At 34.2% G+C, this 24,482-nt stretch overlaps 2 protein-coding genes across 3 annotated transcripts; one reads left to right on the plus strand and one right to left on the minus strand.

Moving 5' to 3' along the window:
• Positions 1 to 1,585: 1,585 nt before the first annotated feature.
• LOC110874624 lies at positions 1,586 to 8,336 on the plus strand. Of its 2 annotated transcripts, none has more exons than XM_022123163.2 (8): positions 1,586 to 1,816; positions 1,886 to 2,038; positions 2,122 to 2,208; positions 2,281 to 2,511; positions 2,598 to 2,756; positions 3,814 to 3,867; positions 3,982 to 4,128; positions 7,911 to 8,336. In XM_022123163.2, exons 2-8 carry the CDS (start codon positions 1,913 to 1,915, stop codon positions 8,283 to 8,285), a joined length of 1,179 nt encoding a protein of 392 aa, XP_021978855.1. In that variant the 5' UTR covers positions 1,586 to 1,816; positions 1,886 to 1,912; the 3' UTR covers positions 8,286 to 8,336. The 2 variants fall into 2 exon arrangements, with proteins under 2 accessions (XP_021978855.1, XP_035845940.1); XM_035990047.1 differs by having other exon boundaries at positions 1,804 to 1,824.
• An 8,556-nt stretch (positions 8,337 to 16,892) lies between these two features.
• Positions 16,893 to 20,942, minus strand: LOC110929343 (phytosulfokine receptor 1). The gene is made up of 2 exons (XM_022172487.1): positions 19,773 to 20,942; positions 16,893 to 17,039 (listed from the first exon to the last, which is right to left on the minus strand). Exons 1-2 carry the CDS (start codon positions 20,940 to 20,942, stop codon positions 16,893 to 16,895), a joined length of 1,317 nt encoding a protein of 438 aa, XP_022028179.1.
• Positions 20,943 to 24,482: the final 3,540 nt, after the last annotated feature.

Below are 24,482 nucleotides of genomic sequence, written 5' to 3' on the forward strand. Positions count from 1 at the left end.
TTTTCTTGCCGACTTGTGTTTCTTCTTGTGATACAACTGTTTGACGTCATCCAGACACGAAGAGTTTCACCAACGCAACCCACTCCGGATAAATACCATCGACAAGATAATACCTTGACATAAATTTTTAAGGCTATCTCGGCATACTCTTTCTGACTTGGGATGTTGGAAGCTGTTGGATTCCTCAAATATCATCTTCCATAGAGGTTGATAACACCTAATAATATACAAGTATTATAAAATAAATTACAACAAAGTTAATGTTAATAATAATAATACCTTCACAGAAATTTTCAAGACTATCTCGGCATACTCTTTCCGACATTCGTAAATACTCGTCTCATGCATTCGTTGACATGTCTTACGCCAGTTGATGAACCGCGGTTGTACATTTATGCAAAGGAGAGAATCCAACTTTACGTCTCGCATCTTCTCTTTGTTTAAAAATGTATACGCACGTTCTAAACCACCCGAAATTCTCAAAAAAAAAAGTTGGCGACTCATGTGAAACGAAGTTGGAAGTGTGTGTCATCATTCAAAGGGTTTTGAGCAGTATAATCATCTACCAAACGTTGATGAGCACCCAACCGATCTCGTTTAAGGGGTCCTTGTTTTGTACGTGGCCCAGACGATTCCGCTTCATCTCTTAAAAGTTGAACCGCCTCCTTAGTGGCTTGGATAATCTAGTCGTTGAGCACTCTCGCGTTTTCATGAGAGGGGTCGGATGACGAGTCGGAATACATTTTTAAAAAAATAATAAAGAGAATTGAGAGTGTTTGAGGGTTTAGAATGTTTTGTGAGTTATGATTGGGTTAAATGATTTGTGTTTATATATTAAAGAAATGTTTTTTTTCAATTATTACCGTTCGTAACGGTCTAAATCCTCAAAATCACCCCACATTCAACCTTTGGCGCTCGCCAAGCAACCGGCGAAGAGGGCTTTAGCGCATCTTGACGGCAGAACCGGGGCGGTGTAGAGGTCGCCATCATGCCTAGGTGGCATGGGACGCTACCCCACAACCTATATTTATGAAAGTTTTAGCGGATAGAAAATAGAAAGCCCGAGTTGACTTGAAGTTTTCGTATCAAAATGAAGTCTTCAAAAGTTTGACTAAAACTAGTTTTTGTAGAAAAATGAAATCTTTCGAAACTAGTATATATATGCCAAATACATCAATTTTGATAAACGCGGAAATGACATGAATATCTTTAATTTAGATTCACATAATTAAACTACTTATAAATAGATCGAGTTGATAAAAAATTAAATAATATATATTATGTTTTCTATGAAATTATATCTAATATTATAAAAAATAACTGCAAAAAATAAAAAAAAATAAAATTAATAAATGATAAATGAGCCGAGCTCGAATTCGAATTCGTTTTACACCCCAAAACAAATCTTGTATCACAATCTAAAAAGTTTCAGTTTTAGAGGACTCGGGGCGGTAACGTGATGGGCCTTCATCACGCGTTGAATGGCCACGGAACACCGCCGCCGGTGCTTTCTATCACTCGTGGAAGTATAACGAGTTATGGTGGTCACGCGTTGAACTTTGAGTTTTGATAGGGTATGACTTGTACATTGTGCATTAATACTTGTACATTGGAATCCCCATCACTAGTGATACCACCCCCACTACATTTCTATCACTATCACTAGAATATTGGGTGCTGACATGGCATGATTTGATTGGGTGCTCCCATCACTAGAACCCATCACTAGTGAACCACCCCGTGTGGCCTTAGGGCAGGTTAAAACCCTATATATAGTTTGCATGGGAAAACCCACCCTAGCTAGCAAACTTACCTGGTATGTATGTATGTATCTTCCTTTCTCATTTACGAGTGTTGCATGCAATTGAGAGTGATATTTTTGCAGGACAATTTAGCAAGTGTTCTTGAGAAGATGATGGAGGTAAAGCTGCTTCTGCCTTTCATGGTGGTGTTGTATTTGTTTATGGCGCCAAATTGGTGGTGTTATGCTGGCAGAAGTAGGTTTCCTAAAAATAAACATGTAGTTAAATCTATCAAGGTCTATTATCCTTCTCTCCTTTCTTAGTTTCACCATTAATCTTCTTGTCAAATGTTCCCTAATGTCATTAGCTTTTATATCAGAGTCCCGATGGTGATATAATAGACTGCGTTCATATCTCTCATCAACCAGCTTTTGATCACCCACTTCTTAAAAACCATACCATTAAGGTTTGCGTCTTTTCTCCGCATGTGTTTAGATTTATTCAAAGATTAATACTATGTGATTATATTTATATATAGATGAGGCCAAGTTATCATCCAAACTGGATAAAGGATGACAACATAACATCAACCAAAGGGAAAGCAATTACTCAGTTATGGCATTCAAATGGAAAATGCCCAAAAGGGACAATCCCCATTTTAAGAACAAATGAAGAGGATGTATCAAAGTATGTGAAGAAGAAGAAGAAAAGTCTTCCTTTTGCTTATTCCATTGATCCTGAATTCACCAGCGTGAACGAAAACCATGAGGTAAGCCTCTATATATAGCCCCGGCCATGCATACTCTACATCTTGTTTTCATAATTTACCTGATCTTGAATTTGAGATTTTGTTAGTATGCAATTGTAAGGACTCAAGGGAACTTTTTTGGAACAAAAGCAACATTTAATCTTTGGAACCCAAAGGTTCAAGAAAATGATGAATTTAGTTTGACTCAACTATGGGTAACAGCAGGTCCTGATTCAGATGTGAATACCATTGAAGCTGGTTGGCAGGTAAGTTTCCTCTTCTTTAAATTCTAGTATCATAAACACGTAAGTCCAGTGGCAGATTTATACCAAAATTTCAGGGGTAACGTTCAATTTTTTTTATCATACTTCAATAACGAAAAAAACACGATAATAAATAATACCTAATAGATTTCTCCTCTTCGATTTTTGAAAACTTAAAAATTGAGCCATTACATCCACTTCTTTTACTTTATGAAAAGTTTCTCTTTCGGCTCGAGAAAAAGCACAAGATGAGCCAAGCCTTATCAAGCTTGAGCCTAAAATAAAGTCCGTTTATTTATCGAGCTCGAGCCTGACATGTAAAGCTCGTAGGTTTGTCGAGCCCTAGTGTAACATTTATCCTTTATTTAAAGTTGTCTAGTAATTAACTTGCCGAACCGAGCTTATTTGAACTTGTTTACGAGCCAATATAAAAATAAGCTTGTTTAGTAAACGAGCCCGAGCTTCACTTATCAAGTTCACGAGCCTAAACGAGACTATTATTTATATTATTTTTATTTAATATATTAATTAATGTATGATAAATGAGCTAAGCACGAACCGAACTCGAGCTTTGAAAACAAAGCTAGAACCAAGTCGCGCTTGAGCTCTGCTGTGGTTGCTGTGTTCAGGTTCAGTTCTTTTTCCCCTTCAAAATCAAATTCTAACTAGTATTTGGGCTTTGATCTATCATTTTAATTAGGCTATTAACTTATAAATTAAGTAGTGGACTTTTAATAAAACTTTGAGATAATAATTTGATGAGTAACATAAAATAATTTCAGGGTTAGCGTAATACAAAAAATGTGAAATTTTTTTATGCATTGTACTATAAAAGTTGAGGGGTAGCGGGTATATACCACTCACAATACACTACATCATTCTCATTAGGATTAGACCTCGCAATACCCAATTTCATTAAAGTCTAAGGACACGTTTTTTCGAGCTCAAACAGGGTACACGAATTCTCCAGGCCCGCCCTGCATAACAAAGTAAAAAAAGTTAAATGATTAAAAGAACTAAATACTTGAACTTAAAAGTTATTGCAACCTGTTTGAAACAGGTCTATCAAGGGATATATAAGGACGCTACCACCAGGTTATTCATCTTCTGGACTGTAAGTTTATGTAAATTTGTACATGATACTTGTCTAAGTTACGAGCTTAAATTTATATCTTATTAAAGTATTATATATACAGTTTTATAATTTTCTCATACATATTTTGGGCAGAGTGATGGATATAAACAATATGGGTGCTACAATCTTGACTGCCCCGGTTTCATCCAAACCAACACTGAGATTGCAATTGGGGGCAGCCTATCTCCTACTTCACAAGTTGATGGTTCTCAATATGAAATGACCATACTTATCTGGAAGGTATTTCTCTGATTTCCTAACTAAGACTTCTCTTGTTACTTTTCATAACCACTTTCTATAAAATCATATTAAATCTTATCATATTTACCCCCTATACAAGTCATCATTTAAAAAAAAGTATTCTTTTTATTACAAAACAAATTCAAAAGTGTAAAAAATTATTACAGACATTTTTTTTCACAAATTTTGTTTGTTTTTAATTTTTATTGAACAATAAAAATTAAAAACAAACAAAATTTATGAAAAAAAACGTCTTTAATATTTTTTTTACACTTTTGAATTTGTTTTGTAACAAAAAGAATACTTTCTTGTGAAAGCGTAAGAAAAAAAGAATACATTTCGTTAAAATTGTATAGGAAAAAAACAACTTCCGTGTAAATTGTGTAGGAAAACGAATACTTTCCGTTAGAATTCTGTAGGAAGAAAAAAAATTATAGGAAAAATGAATACATTCCGTTGGAATTGTGTAGGGAAAAAACTAATTTTGTAAGAAATGGGTAGGAAAAATGAATACATTCAGTTGGAATTGTGTAGGAAAAAATATTTTCGTAGGAACTGTGTAGTGAAAACGAATACATTCCGTTGAAATTGTGTAGAAAGAAAAAAAACATTCGTAGAAATTGTGTAAGAAAAATAAAATATAATAAATATAAATATATTTGATTTAAACACAAAATTTTAAAAAATAAATATTCCGTGAGAAATGCATTGGAAAATTAAGAAAATTAATTTTGTGAGAAATGCGTTGGAAAGTTTAAAAATTAATTACGTGAGAAATAAGTAGAAGAATTTCAACTAAACATTTGTGTGGGAAAGGAGTAGGAAAATCAATAGGAAATGCGTCATAAGAGGATTACCCATGGGTAGAATTCCAACAGTCCGTTTTCGTGGGAAATCTGTGAGAATAATAGTAGTTATTTTTAAAAAGTTTTCAGATATTGTTTCTAAAGACAATTTCTCAAATAGCAATTTTGATTATATTTTTTATTGAATGTAGATACAAATTACTAGTAACAATTATTCTTATAAAACAATATTTGTGAATCAAGTCTAACCAGTTTTTCTGCTTTAGAAAAGTGTCCCAATCAATCAGAAGTCTTAAATGGGTTTTAAATAATTTATAACATACTTCTCACACTAATTAAATTTGAACTTACATATATTTTAATTTATAGTTCGATAACATTATTTTAGTATCTATTTATTCACTTACATGGATGGTTTACTTAATTAATCTATGTTAGGGTTAGGGCTGTCAACGCTATTTTAAAAGAAAAACCTTTTACTTTTTTAACAAATAAAAGAGTAAAATGCTAAAATGGTCTGAGTTTATGGCACTTTTGCCACCTTAGTCAAAAAAAGAAATTTGTATTTGGGTCTTTGAGGTTTAATTTTTGTTGTCATTTTCATCAAATTGACAAAATGGATTAGAATTTTCTGTTAACTTATCCTCTTTTTGTCGTTCTCCTCATTATAATGAAGGGTATAATCGTCATTTTATGTCATAATGTATTTTAATTAAATAAGGAAAACGACAAAAAAAGATGTTAACAGAAAATTCTAACCCAGTTTGACAACTAAATGAAAATAACAACAAAAATGAAACCTCCGGGACCCATATACAAAGGGTTTTATTTTTGGAATGAAGTGGCAAAAGTAACTTAAACTCAGGGACAAATTTGGCATTTTACTCTTCATTTAAAACACACTTTAAAGTATTAAAAATAACAAAAGTAAGACATTTAAAATACAAACTAGACGAGTAAAAGATATAATATAGATTTTTTTCAAAAAGAAAGATTAAAACTTTTTTTTATTACTTTTATAAAAAAAACGTTAATATTAATTTGTAAAGACGTTCAATAAAAAACATAATCAAAATACTATTTGAGAAACTATCTTTAGAAACAAAATCAACAATATCTAAGAACTTTTAAAAAATATATATATTTTTAAATAAAAATTAGAAAACAAACAACTTTTTTGAATAAAAAAAACCTTTTATAATAAGTTTTTACACTTTTGAATTTGTTTTGCAAATAGAAAATAAACAACTTTTTTGAAAAAAAAAACTTCTGTAATAACTTTTGAATTTGTTTTGCAAACAATAAGATGTAATAACTTTTGAATTTGTTTTGCAAACAATAAGAATACTCTTCTATTTAGAAATGATCACTTGTATAGGCATTTTTAATGAGAACTTATGACATTTGTTTCTCTTGTCAAAAAGTTTTTCTAAATTTCTGTGGTTCTAAATTTATATTTATACATGCTATAAATACTACAAAGGGGAATAGTATCAGACAGCTGCTTGACACTTTTTCATTGGTTTAATTAAATTATGATTTTGCTTTGTTTAAATTTATAATTTTCTCATTAATTTTGTTTTTTCCTCCTAACTAAATTACGATTTTGCCCTCAGTTCAAATTTACAATTTTTCCATCTTTTTTGTGTTTTTTTCCTGTAAAAATACGATTTTGCCCCCAATATAAACTTATAGTCATGTCATCATTTAATTTTTTTTTTTATTTTTGACAAAACTATGGTAGTGTTTTCTCTTAATTGGTTGACTTGGTGTAATTTTTATTCGTGACAGACGACTGCCTGATGCACACTCATTTGTAATGAAAAATTATAATTTTGCTCACAGTTTAAAATTATAGTTTTTCCATCGTTTTAGTTTTTTTTTTTTAGCAAAAGTATGGTAATGTTTTGTTTTAGTTGGTTGACTTGATGATATTTTTTTAGACCGTGTTATGAGTAATATGTATAAGTAACCGAAACACATACGTACATGTTATGAGAGAGAAATATTTGGCTTAGTGCTCCGTAACGCAGGCAGGACAAAAACTAGTATACTACAATCACTATGTGGGGGAATAGTGTTAGGCACTTCCCCATTAGTTTAGATAAATTACGATTTTGTCTCGTTTAAATTTACATTTTGCCATTGGTTTTGTTTCTTTTTCCTCCTTGCCAAATTATGATTTTGCCCTCAGAGCAAATTTACAGTTTTACCATTATTTTTAGTTTATTTTCCTATCATATTACAATTTTGCCTCCAGTGTAAAATTACAGTTATGCAATTGTTTTAGTTTTTTTTTTACAAAACTATGGTAGTGATTTGTTTTAATTGGTTGACTCACTCATTTGTCTTGAAAATTATAATTTTGTCCCAGTTTAAAATTATAGTGTTTCTATCGTTTTAGTTTTTTTTAGCAAAAGTATGGTAGTATTTTGTTTTAATTGGTTGACTCGATCTGTTTTTTTAAATCGTGTTATGAGTAGTATGTACAAGTAACCGAAACACAAACATACATTTTATGAGAGAGAAATATTCGGATTAGTGCCCTCGCAACGCAGAGAGGGCAAAAACTAGTTTGTATATACATAGAATTTGTACCAGATGACTCAGGTGCTTTTATAAATTCAATTGTCAAAAAAGTTGTTCTAAATTTGTATATACATTAGAATTTGTACCAGGTGACTCAAAATTCAACAAAATTACCTGAGACCAAAATTAAAAGCTTTACAAACCATTGAGGCTTAATGGGATTGATATTTTTTAGGGTATGTTATCTATCTCTAAAAATTATTATTTTTTCAGTATGATTTCAGTCGGCTTGGGTCACATAATAAAAAATAAAAACCAATTAACTTTCAAATGTATAATAGAAATACGATATCTCTACAGTCGGTTTTCATTTTTTTTTTAAGTTAACTATTAGATCACTGAGAGAAACATTCCTAATTAGTTGTGTTTTTATACCATTTTCGGTAGGAATCGAAAGAAGGGCTCTGGTGGATGCAAGTTGATGGAAATGTAATAGGATACTGGCCGGCCTCACTGTTTTCATACTTAAGTGAGAGCTCATCAAGAGTAGACTGGGGCGGGGAGGTGATTAACCTACGCTCAGGCGGTCATCATACAACTACCCAAATGGGCAGTGGTCATTTCCCTCAAGAAGGGTATAGGAAAGCAAGTTATATAAGAAACATTGAAATAGTTGATGACTCAAACACTTTAAGGTCTCCTCAGGATCTCCTCACATTCACTCCCCAAGAGAGTTGCTATGATATTGTGAAGGGCATCAATGATAACTGGGGTACCCATGTTTTCTACGGTGGAACGGGTCAAAACCCGAACTGCCCATGAAAAGATTGAACACAACATCGGTCTATATACTCATAATATTATGCCAAATTTTCATTTCCTGTATTGTTTATCCTAATATGCTATGTAATATCATGTGTGCACTATAATCAAACTAAACGATGTTTCAGTAGATTATGGTTTTCTATTCAGAAGGGGATGACGGCGCAGTTTGTTGCCCGTCTACCTGTTATCCTTATGTAATTTGTCTCGTATAATATTGAATTGAATATAAAAAAAATTGTAGGATTAAAAAAAATTATAAATTGTACAACAATATATGGTATTGTAAAGAGAATACATTTTAAGCTTGCTTATGTAGAAAATGAGAGAACGAAAATTCCTCGATAGTTTTTCTTACGGATTAATGATGCCTTAACAATATAAAATCCAAATAAATCTAACATAGATGATTTGTGAAGCCAAATTGCCAAAGGGGATGTATATAATATGTTCAAAGTTTTAGTAACAAATGTCTTTTTGTTAGCCTTTACTTGTTAACTAAGTTTGAATGAAAGTTATTGGGTCAATTATGTAATTCATGCATTGTTAGTTTGGTGTTGAAATTGTATTATCTAGAAGTCGTCTAGGGGATCAAGATGTAATTTAATTGCGTCGATTCATCAAAAGAACACCACGTTTCCCTCTAGGTCAATATATATGCAATCACATGTACGCAAAGGAAGTGGACAAATCACATGTAATCAAATAAAAAGCTTAAATGGGATTAATGATACCTTAGCTAGTGACAACATAAAATCCAAATAAATTTAATAGAGATGATTTGTAAGGCCAAATTGCCAAATGGGAGATATATCTTATGTTTTTAGTTTTAGTAACAAATTATTATTATGTTTTGTTAGCCTTTAATTGTTACCCAATAACTTTCATTCAAACTTGGTTAGCACTTAAAGGCTAACATTCACCCCCTAATTGTTATTCCAAGTTTGAGTCTTCTTATCTTCTTCCATGCTTCACACTACTTGAATCTTCAATTTTGATTTCTTCAACTATAATTATATTTGCTCCACGCGAACTTCTCTTCAAGTGGTTCATATCACACTCACTTCTTCTGGTGTAATTATCTTACACAACGCGTTCTTTAACGTTGATTGCTTCTCTCACAAATGTAGAACCAAGTTCTAATTTTGCCAATCCCCTCGTGATTCCACTTTGTCCATGCTTAGGATTAAAACTAACACTTGCACAACAATGTGGGAGACCGTCACGGTCCCTCATGGTTCCACTTTGTCCAAGACATCGACCAGATTCATCGTCCAAACTCTTGTTCGAGGCCAAAAAGAAATTGAAATCCGTATCTTACAACTCTTATAGTATATATAAATGGTCTATTTACACTTTTCTAGGCCAACTTTTTTTTTCTTTTTAATAACTTCTTTTAAAAAACAACAAATTCATCAGTTGAATGTTGAATATTGATAGAGGGTTTTAATATCACGATTCATTGTGTCCATGGATTGATACTCGGTATCTTACAACTCTTATACTATATATAATGATACGTATGCTTGTCTCTTAACGTGTGTAGTTTTGTTTTGTTTTGTGATTTATTTTAAAACTAGTCTATGCATTTCCTGCTCTATATGTGTTACTATATTTGCACACATCAAGTTTTTGACGTCATTGTTGTAAGGGACACGATAATTATGAGAAACAACCTAAGTTAGTTTTTTTAATTATTCCCTTCTCACTTGTTATTTGTGTCTTAGTTTAAGTGCTTTCGTACTTCGATTTTTGTGAAGATGCCGAACATTTGATTGTTGATTTCGTGCATCCCACTGTTGATGGAATTCTTACGAGCATGTTAAACCTAGCATGCACATGTTTTAGTCTTATGTGAGTTGTCTTCTCTACATGGGTTTATGTTATAATAGAGTCCACTTTTACTCTAATAAGTAAGATATTATAAGCAATGTCATGCACATTTAAGGGATTTGACCACGATTTTGACCCAAAAGTGTTATTCTGTCTATTTACCAGAAATAAGAGGATGCTGCAGTATTATAGAGTATTATAGACAGGGAGAGCAAAATGAAGCCACAAACAATAAGCAAGAAGAAGCTTAACAAGTTTATGGTTGACTTTCAATCTGAAGTTCAACTCTTATCTCATAATATGAAGTTATTGATACAAGATTGGATACATTTTGAGGTTTATGAACAAATGTGGTAACTTTTCATATCTTTTTTATTAGGGTAAATTACACTTTTCGCCTTTATGTTTGTATCCCATTGCAGTGGATGCCATTTAACTTTAATAATTACGGTCACATTCTTTTATTTGCAAAACTCGTTACACTCTACTTCCTTTACTCCTAACCTGGTTAAAATTTTTAGTTAAATATCACATGTGCCTTGCAGATGAGGGTAGATTGGTAATTTTACTAAGATATTTAGACAAATAAACAAATTAGCCATTAAAAACCAACAATCCACCAGCCACTAAACATTGGCTGACCATTCACGTCTCCGGAAGGCCCTTATTCCATTCACGTTGGCCCCTACTCGATAAGAACGCTGATGACACCCATTCATCCATTATTCTCTCACGCATTTAGTCGAACAGTTTACCTGCAATAATTCATCATCTTCATCTTTTCATATTCCACTCACTTCACAATCTTCCCAGAACTTGAATTTTGTACCAAACCATGACAATCCAAGCAGAAACCCATTGTAGGAACCGTTCGCGTAATTTAAATAAAATAAACAAATTTTTATTACTGATTACACTACAAAGAAATAAAGAAAGCAGAATTACAGTACAATTACAACTGAAAAACTAAATACAAGAAATGAAGATGAAGAAGAAGACTAAGGCACGTGTTCAACACGCTTCCCTTAAAACAAATTCCGAGTCTCCCAAGAGTACTCGTTTTGTTTCCCAGGGTACAACAGCAGGAGCAGTAGTACTGCCGGAGTTCGCCTATAACCCGAAGGTTACCTTGAAACTGCAAGAAAGAGATTAGAAAAGTTGTGGAGAGAAAGTGAATTGCTGTTGTGTTGCTTGTGTACTTCTGCAGTGGTGGAGATGTTGTATTTATACTACATCTTCATCGAAACGGTCAAAAAAATTAAAGGAGAGGTTTAAATTGCATTAAACGTCTTCAATGCAATTTAATACGTCATTTAATTCTCAGTCAATGATCGTTAATTCGTCAGTTTCGAAGCTGAACTGTAACTGCATAAATATTCAATGTTGGAAGCTTCTGCGCGCGCGCGCAAGTCACACTAGTGCACGCGCGCCCAGGTCCGCACGCTCATGCACGGTGCGTCCTCTTGGCTCACTGCCATGCGCACGTGCGCTACGTCACCTGTGAGCCGCTACGAGCACGCCACACAGTCACGCCGTATTGGCTCACTCTGGTGCGCCGCGCACGCACAACAGGACCCCTGCACCATGCGTACCCGCGCGCGGACTGCCACGTCACGCACTTCGAACCCGCACGCCACTTGGTTCTTGCAGCCTCTGTGATCCACCACCCGCACGTGGTCAAAAATACAAATGCGGCTCTCAAGCGGCTCGCGGCGATGCGAGCGTGCGAAGTGCGCCATCAATGCGCCTCATCGCCCATGCCACGCGCGCGCGTGTGCGAGTGCGAGTTAGGGTGCTCCGCACCCTTCCCGAGGACACTAGTGTGTGCTTCCATGAAACAATAAGGATGGAAAGTTCCACCTTAAATACCCATTTAAGTTTCATCTCTCCTCTGATGTGGGACAAGGTGCTACTTTCCCTTTTGTTTCAGCATTAATGTTTCAAACACCCAACTTTGAGCATCGATATCATTCATCTTAGCTCCGTTTTGGACGTGGTTTAGTTCGTTGCGAAGCTCTTCCAACATAGAACACAAACCCACAAATAAATATATAAAACCCGCTCATTTTATTATATTTATTTCTAGTCCAAAATAGGAAAAAGTCATTTTCCTATATTTGTGAAAAATGTTATTTTCACCTATTTTTCCAACACCCATCACACCAAAAAACACAAACACTCATCACGCAAGCACAATAAGAAGAAAGACAGTGTCACCGTCACTGTCAACCAGAAATCCCCATTAATCCCAAAGAAAAAAGCAGGTGGTCACAATGAGTTTAACGGTGCTTCGATGTTCGGTGCGGTTATGAACTTGTCAACCACCATCATCGGTGCCGGAATCATGGCTCTTCCGGGGGCCTGGGTTTGGGTATTGTTGTTATTATTATTGAGTGGCCCCCAAATTACACCATTTCTTCAATTACACACAATCCATCAAATTTCCCCAAATTACAAACCTAGAATTTCCATTTCCCTTAAAAAACCAATGGAAGCAAGGAAGTTTGTGTCTTCCCTGTAGATAAGAAGAAAAGAACGAATGTGAATCTGGATTTGTTTAAATCGGGGTCTGAATCTGACTCTGTTTAAATTGGGATCTGAATCTGTATGTGTTTTGACCAAACCCAAGTCTTCCCCGGTGCACCAGCGTTTTGAATCTGGATCCGTCTGAATCTCATGTTGTCGTGGAACACATATGAAAGCATTTGGAGATTGAAACCCCAGTATATATTTCTTCAACCATATTCTGGTGTCTCTTGAGATAATCTAGAGAGAGCAATGATGGTGGTGGTTGTAGTTGTTGGCCGGAGAAGATGTAGTTGTCGGCCAGAGACAACGTTGGCACCGACCGGAGATTGGACTGAATCTAGAGAGAGTATGTCAGTGGGTGGTGGGTAGATGTGTTTTTAGAGAGTGTTATATATTTTAGAGTAAACTGCAATTTTACCCCCTGAGGTTAGGGGTCATTGGCATGTCTACCCCCCTAAGGAAATAATTGCAATTTTACCCCCTACTGTTTGCTGTTATGTCGCAACCTTACCCTCTGGCCTCAAATTTGTTGACTAATCTGTTGACTATGACTTGAAATGACTATAATGCCCTTTCATATTACCCCCTGTATTTTGTGCACTCTGTGATATTACCCCCCTGCCACCACTGCCACCGCCATTCACCATCACAACCACCACTGCCACCTCCAGCCACCACCCACAACCACCACTGCCACCGCCATTCACCACCACAACCACCACTGCCACCTCCAGCCACCACCCACAACCACCACTGCCACCGCCATTCACCACCACACCCATCACTGCCACCTCCAGCCACCACCCTAATCCGCCTTGTAAAAGCTATTTATTTTCAAAGTAAGTACCACCTTTCCTATTGGTTCACTATGCTTTAACAATAGCTAGATTAATTTCAATACTGCCAGCTTATTCTTGTCTCCAATGTTGAAAGCCTTGAAAAATTAGTTGTATATTTGATATTTACAGTAAAGGCCCGGTTAGTCAAAGTATACCCTGACATGCGTTCATTGAATGGTTAGCTTTCAAGTATGGCTTATCCACTCATGATAGGGCGATAAGGTGGAATAAGGAAGGTGAGTTCAAGTGTATTTTCTGTAATTAATTATGCTGAAAGGGCTTCTATTACAAAATTTTATATGGTGTGTGATTCAAACGTCTTTTATTGTCAAGAGAGAAACATCGGAAATTTTAGCAATAAAAAGAGGTGCGTTCAGATGCTTTGTCAGCAGATTCAAGATGCTTGGCTTAGGCTTATGGGGCTTAAATACAGGTCTTCTAAACAGCTTGATTTAGCTGTTGCAGTTTGGAATTTCAATGCTTGTGATATAGTTGAGTAATTCAGCTTTTTTGTAAGCCTTTTGCAGGATGGTATGTATGGTGTTAAGGTAAAGATGGTCTCTTGGGTGTACTTGCAATAGCTTTTACAAGGCGGATTAGGGTGGTAGCTGGAGGTGGCAATGGTGGTTGTGGTGGTGAATGGCGGTGGCAATGGTGGTTGTGGGTGGTGGCTGGAGGTGGTAGTGGTGGTGAATGGCGGTGGCATTGGTGGTTGTGGGTGGTGGCTTGAGGTGGCAGTGGTGGTTATGGTGGTGAATGGCGGTGGCAGTGGTGGCAGGGGGTAATATCACAGAGTGCATAAAACACATGGGGTAATATGAAAGGGCATTATAGTCATTTCAAGTCATAGTCAACAGATTAGTAAACAAATTTGAGCCCGGGGGGTAAGGTTGTGACATAACAGCAAACAGTAGGGGGTAAAATTGCAATTATTTCCTTAGGGGGGTAGACATGCCAATGACCCCTAACCTCAAGGGCTAAAATTGCAGTTTACTCTATATTTTATTTTTTAAATACTTTTTGTTTTTTTTCTAAATAAATGGGTAAAATGACTAAAGTGCCCTCATGTGCAAGTCACTTGCCATATTTAACTAAAAATTTTAACCAGGTTAGGGTCAAAGGACATAGAGTGTAATGAGTTTTACAAATAAAATTTTTTGACTATAATTATTGAAGTTAAAGGGTATGCATTGCAATCTGATATAAACATAAAGGACGAAAAGTGTAATTTATCCCTTTTATTATGTATAATAATGTAAACTAGTTATTTTACGTCGTGTGTTACGACGAAACCTAGCAAATAATAATGTAAAACAAGCGTGATTTGGAAACAAAGTATTTTGTTTATAAAGCCAAACCATTAAAGCGGTTTAGTTTATCATCGAATCGTTTCATGATACCAAATAAATATTTTATTTCGAGTACAACTTCGTTTAAAAAAAAACTTATAACGGAATGTCAGGAAAAAAATCAAGCACAACTACGTGCTTAAGTTGTTAGAAAAAAAAGTTATAAACCTAAATTATTAAAGAAGCATCAAACTAATCCTTAAATTAATACATGTTCTAAAAAAAGAAAAAAAAAAGAGTTATAAAAGAAAATGACAAAGGAAATATATGGTTTTAAAAAAGGAAAAAATTAAAAGTTTGTTATTAAAAATAAATATAATAATAAACTATTATAATGTATTAAATAGAAAAAAATAACAAAAAGCTATATATTATTATAAAAATAAAATTACTATTTATCGTCCTTCGTCAACAATATATATGACAGGGAAAAAATCAAGCACAACTACGTTCTTAAGTTCTTAGAAAAAAAATATAAACGTAAATTATTAAAAAATATCAAATTAATTAATCGATAAATTAATATATGTTTAAAAAAAGAAAAAAATTATTATAGAAAATGGCAAAGAAAATATATGGTTTTAAAAATGAAAAAAAAATTATAAGTATGTTATTAAAAGTAAATATAATAATAAACTATTATAATATATTAAATAGAAAAATAATAAAAAGCTACATATTATTATAAAAATAAAGTTACTATTTATCGTATTTTGTCAACAATATATATAATATATATAATATAATATTGTAAGATGTACTTTCATTTATCAAAGCAAATTATTTTATGGACAAGCAGTCACATATTCTGTGACGTTTATTTTCATGTTTGCTTTGGTATATTATATATTATAAATTATAAATTTGTAATACTTATATGCAATTGAGTGTTGTATTCTAGACTTTATTAGTATTTTATGCATTAAAAGTGTTAAACTTTCTGCCTTATTGCTGGTATAAATGGCTCTATTTATATATTTATATACTATAATTTAAAACATATGTAAGCTTATGGTGTTTATATTTCATGTTCCATTAGTGTTATTTGTTTATTTAGCTTGTACTTTATGTTAACGGTTTTGTGTTGGGTACATGTGGCTTCTGAGGTGTCCCTCTTACACAGTTGTCCTCTATTTTAGGATTCATCTCCTCTTAGGTGGTTTCAATATTAAATGTTTTGAGAAACGACGGTGGGGTTTCTAGAGAGAGATACAAAGTAAAATGGTGTCGTCTTGATGTTGTCGTCGGCTTTCCGGCCACCCATAGCGGCAGTGGACCGGTGTGCTCTTCTCTATATTTCTTTTTGGCCGACAACCATTTACGTGACCTACTAAGGTCTGGTTTTGTACACGGAGAACAGGTTTTTAGAGAGAGAAACAACTTTGTATTTGCCGACAGCATTCCAGCTGTCTATGGCGGCAGCAGGGGTTGTACGACGTGATAACTCTCTCTCTCTCTCTCTTTTGTTATACAGGGATGAAGTATAATAAATGTTCTTGGATGGAAACCTTTGGCAGTAGGCTTTATATGGCCAGCAGTTTATGTGTGTTTCATGATGATGGTTGTTTTTGAGAATCCTGATGATGGTTGTTTTTTGGGTGGTTTCGATGCTACGACGTCGAGTTACTGTTTGTTGAACCGATGATGATGATGCTCGTGCATCTGAGTTCTTTTTGGTTTGTGAAGTCGATGACAATGATGGAACCATCATCTAAGACAAACAAAAGCATGGTGATAATGACGGCAAGCTTCACCTGAACGGCTGAACCCTAATTGTCTAAAACATTTTCTCCTCTAATTATGATTTTTGATCTTGCTTTTTTTAGATTCGTTTGATTTTCATCGAGTTGGATTGTGTTTGATTTTTGAATTTGATTGGTTTGGTTTTTCATTTATGTGGCTGTGATGATTTTGGGTTAGATTTGGCTTTCAGTAGTCATGGTTTTTTTGTGGTGTTGAGTAATATGTGTTTGTTAAAAGCGTGAGGAGGTATATGTTCATTCAAATTTTTAGTAATGATAGAAAAGTAAAATTGAGTTGCAGAAAGAGGTGTAAGGCTAGACGATATGGGGATCATCCCCCACCCGTCCAGCCCCGGCGATGGACCGCACACCATCCCGCCCCACCCTGTCCTCGCCCTCACCGTCAAGTGTTGGACGTTCGCGACGGTCGCTAAAAGACAAAATCCACTTCAATTCTGTTTCCTTTACAAAAAAAAAAAAAAAAGTTAATCACACACTTCAATTTGTGCGACCTGCTAGGGCAACAAGTTAAGGATTGGGCCTTTGCTGTTGAGCCTCAATGGGTGTGTGTGGTGTGTTCAGTCCAAGAATTTATAGTGGTGTGCGAGATTTAAAAAAAAATAATAAGAAAGTAATCGTTCAGTCCAAGAATTTATGGTATTTTCCTAATTTATTTGTTAAATGTTAAAAAAGTGGAAGATTTTAAAAAATAATAATAAAATGATGAGGTATGATCATCCTCTCATTTCCACTAATTTTGTAAGATGGACTATCCTTCCAAGAATGGTGATGTGGCACCTAGGTTCATGCCATGTAGCCTAATAGATATGCAAAGGTATGTTAAAATAATGTCTGGTGCTTACATGATTTCTTCGAACTCAACAAAGAAAAGTCAAACTTGGATTCAAAATTTAACAAAAAATATTAAAAATAATAATAAGCTTGGCCTCTTGTGGGCTTTTTTTTTAAACGGACAACAAAATCAATCCCGGACACTCTTGGGGTACCCACTGGACAAACGAAGTACTCCGAGAGTAACCCAAGTCCACCACCAATTCCGGGAAAAACCCGGTAACCCACCCACCCGTAGGCATGACGGTGAAATTACTGGTAAAATCTGTTTGACTCAAAGATCCAACCCAAGTTTCCCCGGATCTTCTATCATTGCCCACCAGTGCCTCACTCTGCACCAAGTGAGTGTTGAACTTGCATCTCTCAAAATAAATGCAAGTCTTCCACCAATTTATCTAATTTCACAATTTGGCAGTGGAACTTTAGGTTATTTCGGTGTATTAGATATGTTAATTCATTTGGGGCGAAACTTGGAAATTGATAGTTAAGATTTAAAGCAAGAGAAAGTCAATATGTTTACATGAATAAAATGGGTCATCAAATTAAATCCTAGATGTTTAAAAGATGTGAGCCATAATAGTTTTCTAAGGGCGGGTCAAAATATGTTTTATATATACAAATAAATATGTATTTTCATTAACCGTTTATATTTTTATAAATGTTGTTTTTAAAATTATTTGATTTTTAACCTTTTTAAATCGTGAGTCGTTTTTAAAATTATTCATTTTAATCCTCTTGTTTATTAGAATCGTTATTTTTAAAGTTGTTTGTCTTTTAATGTTTTTCTTAAACTATTCATTTTATATCGTTATTTTTAAAATCATTTTTTAAACTTTTTTAAAAAAAATCGTTTTTAGTCATTAATTTTTAAAAGCGTTTTTTTTAAACCGTTCCTTTTAGAACCGTTTTTATATCGTTCATTTTTTGAAACTTTGTATTAAGTTTACTTATAGCTGTTAGGGAAAAATAACTTCAAAAAATGAACGATTTCAAAATTCGAAGGAATTTAAAAACGATAGATTTTAAACGAACGAGTGGTTTAAAAAACGAAGATTAAAAATGATGTTTATAAAAAAAAACAAAACCTTAAAAAACAAGTTAACAAGTGTAAGCAACTAGAAAATGCACAAATTCAATAAACGAAAGGTGAAAAAAATAACGAATTTGATTAAACAAACGATCCAAAGAAATGAAAGATTTGAAAAAGAAATAAACCATTCTAAAAAAAGTTTGAAAAATGAACGATCTTTTGCAAACTTTTTATTAGAATGTTTTTTTTTTCAAATCTACATTTTTTTTTGTTTTTTATACATGTCGTTTTGTAAAATTTAAATAATGAACAACCTAAAAAGTGTGTAGTTTATAAGTGCTTACAAAATAAATGATTTAAAAAAACGGTATAAAATGAAGTGTTTAAAAGAACTTCAAAATACAACCGACCTTAAAAAGAACAATTTTAAAAAACAAATGGTTAAAAAGGAACAATTTTAAAAATGATAGATGGTTTAAACAAAATGTAAAATAAAAAATTATTTTTTAAAATGACTTTTATAAAAATAAACGGTTAATGAAAATACATATGCATTTTTATATTTAAAACGTATTTTGTTAAATAATAATCGTGAAAATAACGAAATAATAAAAAAAAGAGTAATTGTATTAACAATCTCAAAAATATTAGAAGAACATTGTAATTATCAAAAACAACCCCTAAGGTATATAATGACCTAATTACTCTTACACTTAACTGAAAAAAAGTAACCAAGTTAGTGACAGGGGTCAAAATTGTTATTAAATGCAACCTCAGGGTCTGATATGTTAAGAGATTTCTTTTTAGGCTGAAATGGTTAAACCACAGGGGTCAAAATAGTAATTTACTCTAATGGTTATTTTTTATATTAAGGGCATTTAGTCATTTCACACCCACTTAACTCTAAAAAAACTAACCTCCATCCGCATGAGGGACCATCCAAGAACGAATTTGCAAACCTTGGGGACCGTAGCTGTAACTTTTAAAATGTAGGAACTATAGGTGAAATCTGGATAAAGATTATCCGAACACTTTTCTCTATAGATTAATATTATTTTGAGTAAACTGCAAGTTTACCTCATGGGGTTTAGGCCAATTGTCACTCTTACCCCCCTAACGAAATAATTGCAATTATACCCCCCCCCAACGTTCGTTGTTATGTCGCAAGTTTACCCCCTACCGTTAACTTCTGTTAAAAGTCAACATAATTAAGTAACGGTCAAAGGGTATATAGGTCATTTCCACTATACTTTTGTATCTTACACATTACAACCCCATGTACATTTGAGACTCCTAGCACTCTTACCCCTCACCTTCCCACACCACTCCTCCACATCTCCGCCGATCTTCTTCTCCAACGATCTTCTTCTCCGGCAATCTTCATCTCCGGCGATCTCCATCTCTACACTAAACAAGACAAAGGTTTCATGAAACTGCAGATCGGGTAATCCTGTTAGGCTTTTTGGGATCTCTCCACTTAGATAATTGTTTGATAAATCCAAGTAAACCAAAGACTGCAAACTTCCTAAAAAGAGTGGGATACTTCCGGTCAACTCGTTCCATGACAAGTCCAGTATCCTGAGTTTGGTTAACCCGTTTAACCAAACAGGTATCCTACCCGTGAGCTTGCAACTAGGAATCACTAGAGTTTTGAGCTTTTTGAACTGTAGTTTAGCATCAGACGACATTTCTTCGCTGTCAAAGCTTCGGCTAAGGACCAGAGTCGTAAGATTTGGGCACGTATGTAGAATTTGTAGCGATCCAGATAAGTTATTCAAGTTGCACATTGATAAAGAAAGATAACACAATGAATTAAAGTTTTTAAATGTTTCCGGTATTTGCCCTGTTAGATTATTTCCACCAAGATCTACGGTCTTTAACAATGGGCAGGCAGGAAGATTATTCAGAATCGAACCTGTAAACTTATAATCAACCAAATCAAGCAACTTAAGGTTCACCATCGCCGAACAATTCAAATCAATAAAACCAGAAAACGAATTGTTTCTCAATACCAACGACGAAATGCTGCGAGAATTCACAAGTGAAAAGGGCATCCTCCCATCAAGATTATTCGAATGCGCAGCAAAGTAACTCAAATTCGGAAACAAGTGAAAGATTTCTTCGTTGTCAAAGCTTCGGCTAAGGACCAGAGTCGTAAGATTTGGGCACGTATGTAGAATTTGTAGCGATCCAGATAAGTTATTCAAGTTGCACATTGATAAAGAAAGATAACACAATGAATTAAAGTTTTTAAATGTTTCCGGTATTTGCCCTGTTAGATTATTTCCACCAAGATCTATGGTCTTCAACAATGGACAGGCAGGAAGATTATTCGGAATCGAACCTGTAAACTTATTATCAACCAAATCAAGCAACTTAAGGTTCACCATCGCCGAGCAATTCAAATCAATCAAAGCAGAAAATGAATTGTTTCTCAATACCAACGACGAAATGTTGCGAGAATTCACAAGCGAAAAGGACATCTGTAACACCCCGAAAACGGGTTTGGTAATCGAACCCTGTTAATACTAAAAGACGGGTAAAGTACCGTTAGTAGTAAAAATAACCCGGTAAATATTTGGATTTAAATAAGAAATCCTAATAATAAATACAAGCGAATCAAAGTTTTAAGGAATTGGGTTTATAAGAGCCCGAGTTAACGGGACTTAAAATAAAACGGGTTATAACTCCCGGGACCCATCAAGTAACTAGGAATACTAACCTATTTAGTTAGTATCTTGACATAATAGAACAAATATGGTTAAAATATGTAACATCCCGAAAATATAAAACTTTATAATAATATAAAGTTTAAATAAACGAGAATTTATCAATTAGAAATTTGTAACTTAGTTAACTAACAAGTCTAAAATTTAACTTACATTGTGGATAAAACAACAAAAATTGTTATGTTAAACAAATGGAGGGGCCAATCTTGTAAAAAACTAGAACTAGAATTACTAAAATAGTAAAAACCAACCAAACACCCCATTCAAGAGGTGTCTGGTCGATCAACAAGCAGGGGCGACAAGAGGGTTCTTCACCCAAACCCTAATTTGCAAGAAAATCACAAATTGAAGCCTTAAATCGGTTAGAAATCGAATTCCAAGCATAAAATCGTGATCACCTCGTCAAAGGGATCTTAAGGTATGTCAAATTAGGTCATTTAGATGCAACTCAAATTCTTACTCATGATTGAAATTGAATGTTTAGCTTAAATTGGTGATAGTAAACATGAAATTTGTGAGTAAGATGAGGTTGTGGAACAAACCCTAGATAAATCCGTGTCAAATCTTTGCATGATGGTTGTATGGATCAAAATCACTATAGTGGGTGATTACTATGTTAGTAGAACTTGATAAACACTAGGATTTAGGTTTTTGCCTAGTGTAATTTGAGATTTTGAAACAATCTCTAGGATTGTTCATGCTAATAATATGTGTATGTTGTAAAAATTGAGTGAATTGGAATGATAGATACAAGTTATGAATTTAAATTAGATCATGTAAAAAGTTGACCCGCTAGGTGTTCGATGAAACGCCTAAATTAGGGTCAAAATGTTAAAGGTTTGGTAAAACGCAGATTTGAATGTGTTAATTAAATGATGCGTTAAAGCTTGAGAAAGAGTCCTAAACTTGTTGTAAATTGAACTCTTTAGGCAAGGAATCCGGGACGTCGAGCGGACACGCCGGAGGAGATACACGCGGAAAAGGGGTGCTTTAAAGGTAGCGACTTTAGTCTCGTTGCATTATGTAATAACGTTTAGTTTTAATGTATAAATGATGTCGGATTGTAATTGATGCGTTGATGTATCGATAAAGTGGCGAAGTTCACTAGATCATCAAACGGGTCAAAATAAACACTAGAAATTTGGTTTGGCATGATAATAAAGTGATGGTCTTCACTAGATAGCCAAACGGGTCAAAATGTTGCTTGAAAACGAATCACATGAGTAGAGACTTAAAAGTCTCACATTTTGCAAGGTGATAAATGTAATGCATCAATAAATTGGTTATGACATTTTAAGTCTACGAACCCGGTATATTGGGTCAAGCAATAGAAGTTGATAGAAGGTGTCGTTTGAAACGGGATGCTTGAATTCCGAGAAAACAAGTGCTTAGATCGGAGAATACGCGAAGCCATGGTATGGCGCGTATACTCCAAGGTCATAAGCTCGAGAAGTGGGGTAATTATGTCTAATGTGTCATAGGGATGGAATTATGGAATCATGTACCTTGTGAATGGGTTGTAGATATTGAAACAAAGAAATTATGAGCCGAACGTTGGTATCTCGGTTTTCGTGATGAATAAATTATATGGTTGGGTCCGTAATCTTATTACAGACTAGTAGGTGAAAGAACCGACAAAATCGGACTAACGAGTAAAAAGTTATAAACTTTTAAAGTTGAAAAATGGTTAAGAGGCAAGAATGCAGAACCCACCGTAACTTACGGTGACACCGTAAGTTACGGTGGACATCAAAAGCTTACGGTGTGAACCTTCTGATTTACGGTAGAACAAGGGGCATTCCAGGTTCACCGTAACTTACGGTGACACCGTAAGTTACGGTGGAACCCAGGAAAAAAAAATTAAATTATTATATTTTGTTTGATGCTTGTATTGTTAAATTTCGTTTATACGTAATGTATTATTGTCAAAACTAATATTTTAGTGTTTGACCTTAGGTATGGATGAGTTTCCCTCGGATGGTGATCAAGCATGTTGTCAAGAACCGAACACGCATTTTGAAGCTTCCGCACTAAATATAACCATGTCTAGAACTTTATTATGTTGTAAACACTTTGTTAATCATGTTTTAAACTCCTTAAACTAGTGATTAGTTATTAGTAAGGGTTAACTTTTAACTTGTTAAGCACTGTTGTACAAGGTTTGGTAAGTTAATGTGTTTGTATGTCCTTAAAGGATGAAAAACTTTTTATAAACTCTGATTTGTACCTTAACTAATGTAATTATTAATTATATTCCGTCCAAATACTAAGGGTGTTACAAAATACCCCTTAAATAACTTGTGTGAAGTAGAGGGACTAAAGTTGATAAACTAGAAACTAGTTTTAATTAAATAAAATGCCAACACCAAAATACACACTCTAAGTGTGTGTTCTGGTCGATACAATCACAGGAGCCAAGGGCTCTCCTACTCAACCCTAAACTTCAAGAAATTCATCAAATTGAAGGGGCAAATCAAGCCCGAATCGAAATCCAAGCATGGATTAGTGATCACCTCAGTAAAAGGATCATGAGGTATGCGAAATTTTACTATGTGGTTCCATCTTAAATTTTAGATGAACTTGTGAAATTCAAATCTGAGCTTGCATGTTCATTTTTTTTTGGATGAAATTAGGGATGAAACTATGTCTAGGAGTAAACCCTAGTCATTTATTTGTTAAATTGATGTTCATGGTTATGAATTCATGATCATACACTCATGTGTCAAGTGGGTTTTGTAGAATTATGCCGAACACTAGGATTATCTTGTTAACCTAGTGTATTTGAGCTCCATGGAGAAAACCCAGAATGTTTGATATAAAAATTCGACATGAACATGTGACACGATGCTTAAATCTTGGCTAAATAGTTAGTCAATAACTTGATTTTGAACTATATTAAATCATGCACATTAGGTGTTTGTTAAAATGCCTAAATAAAAACTAAAGTGTTGGAATTAGAGTGAAAATGTGTATTTGAATGATATGGCGATTTTGCGTAATATGGAGTGATAAGGGTTCTAAATACGATGTTGATCTAGACTTAATGTTGTAACCCATGTGATGAAGAAGTAGTTAACTTTAGATAAGCTAAGTTAACTAATCATGTAGTCGAATAGTAGCTTCGGCATAGAAAATAAGTGAGGTGGAATAGTCGTGATTTTTATGACTAATTTAACCGCCTTGTAAATGATTGAAAATAGTTTGACGCCTAACGAGCTAGGTGGAGGCTTGGGAAAGGAAGCGGGTCAAACAAATCAAGGATAGAGGAAAAGCGTAATTCGGATGCAAGGTAAG

The sequence above is a fragment of the Helianthus annuus genome, chromosome 1 (genome assembly GCF_002127325.2).
Source record: "Helianthus annuus cultivar XRQ/B chromosome 1, HanXRQr2.0-SUNRISE, whole genome shotgun sequence".
Lineage (NCBI taxonomy): Eukaryota > Viridiplantae > Streptophyta > Magnoliopsida > Asterales > Asteraceae > Helianthus > Helianthus annuus.

Coding starts and splice junctions, on each gene's coding strand:
- LOC110874624 (XM_035990047.1), top strand. Junction 2,039..2,121: donor ATGTAGTTAAATCTATCAAG/GTCTATTATCCT, acceptor CTTTTATATCAG/AGTCCCGATGGTGATATAAT. Junction 4,129..7,910: donor TGACCATACTTATCTGGAAG/GTATTTCTCTGA, acceptor CATTTTCGGTAG/GAATCGAAAGAAGGGCTCTG.
- LOC110929343 (XM_022172487.1), bottom strand. CDS start 20,942: ATGTCCTTTTCGCTTGTGAATTCTCGCAACATTTCGTCGTTGGTATTG. Junction 17,040..19,772: donor TGGAGGAGTGGTGTGGGAAG/GTGAGGGGTAAG, acceptor TTTTTTGTAAAG/GAAACAGAATTGAAGTGGAT.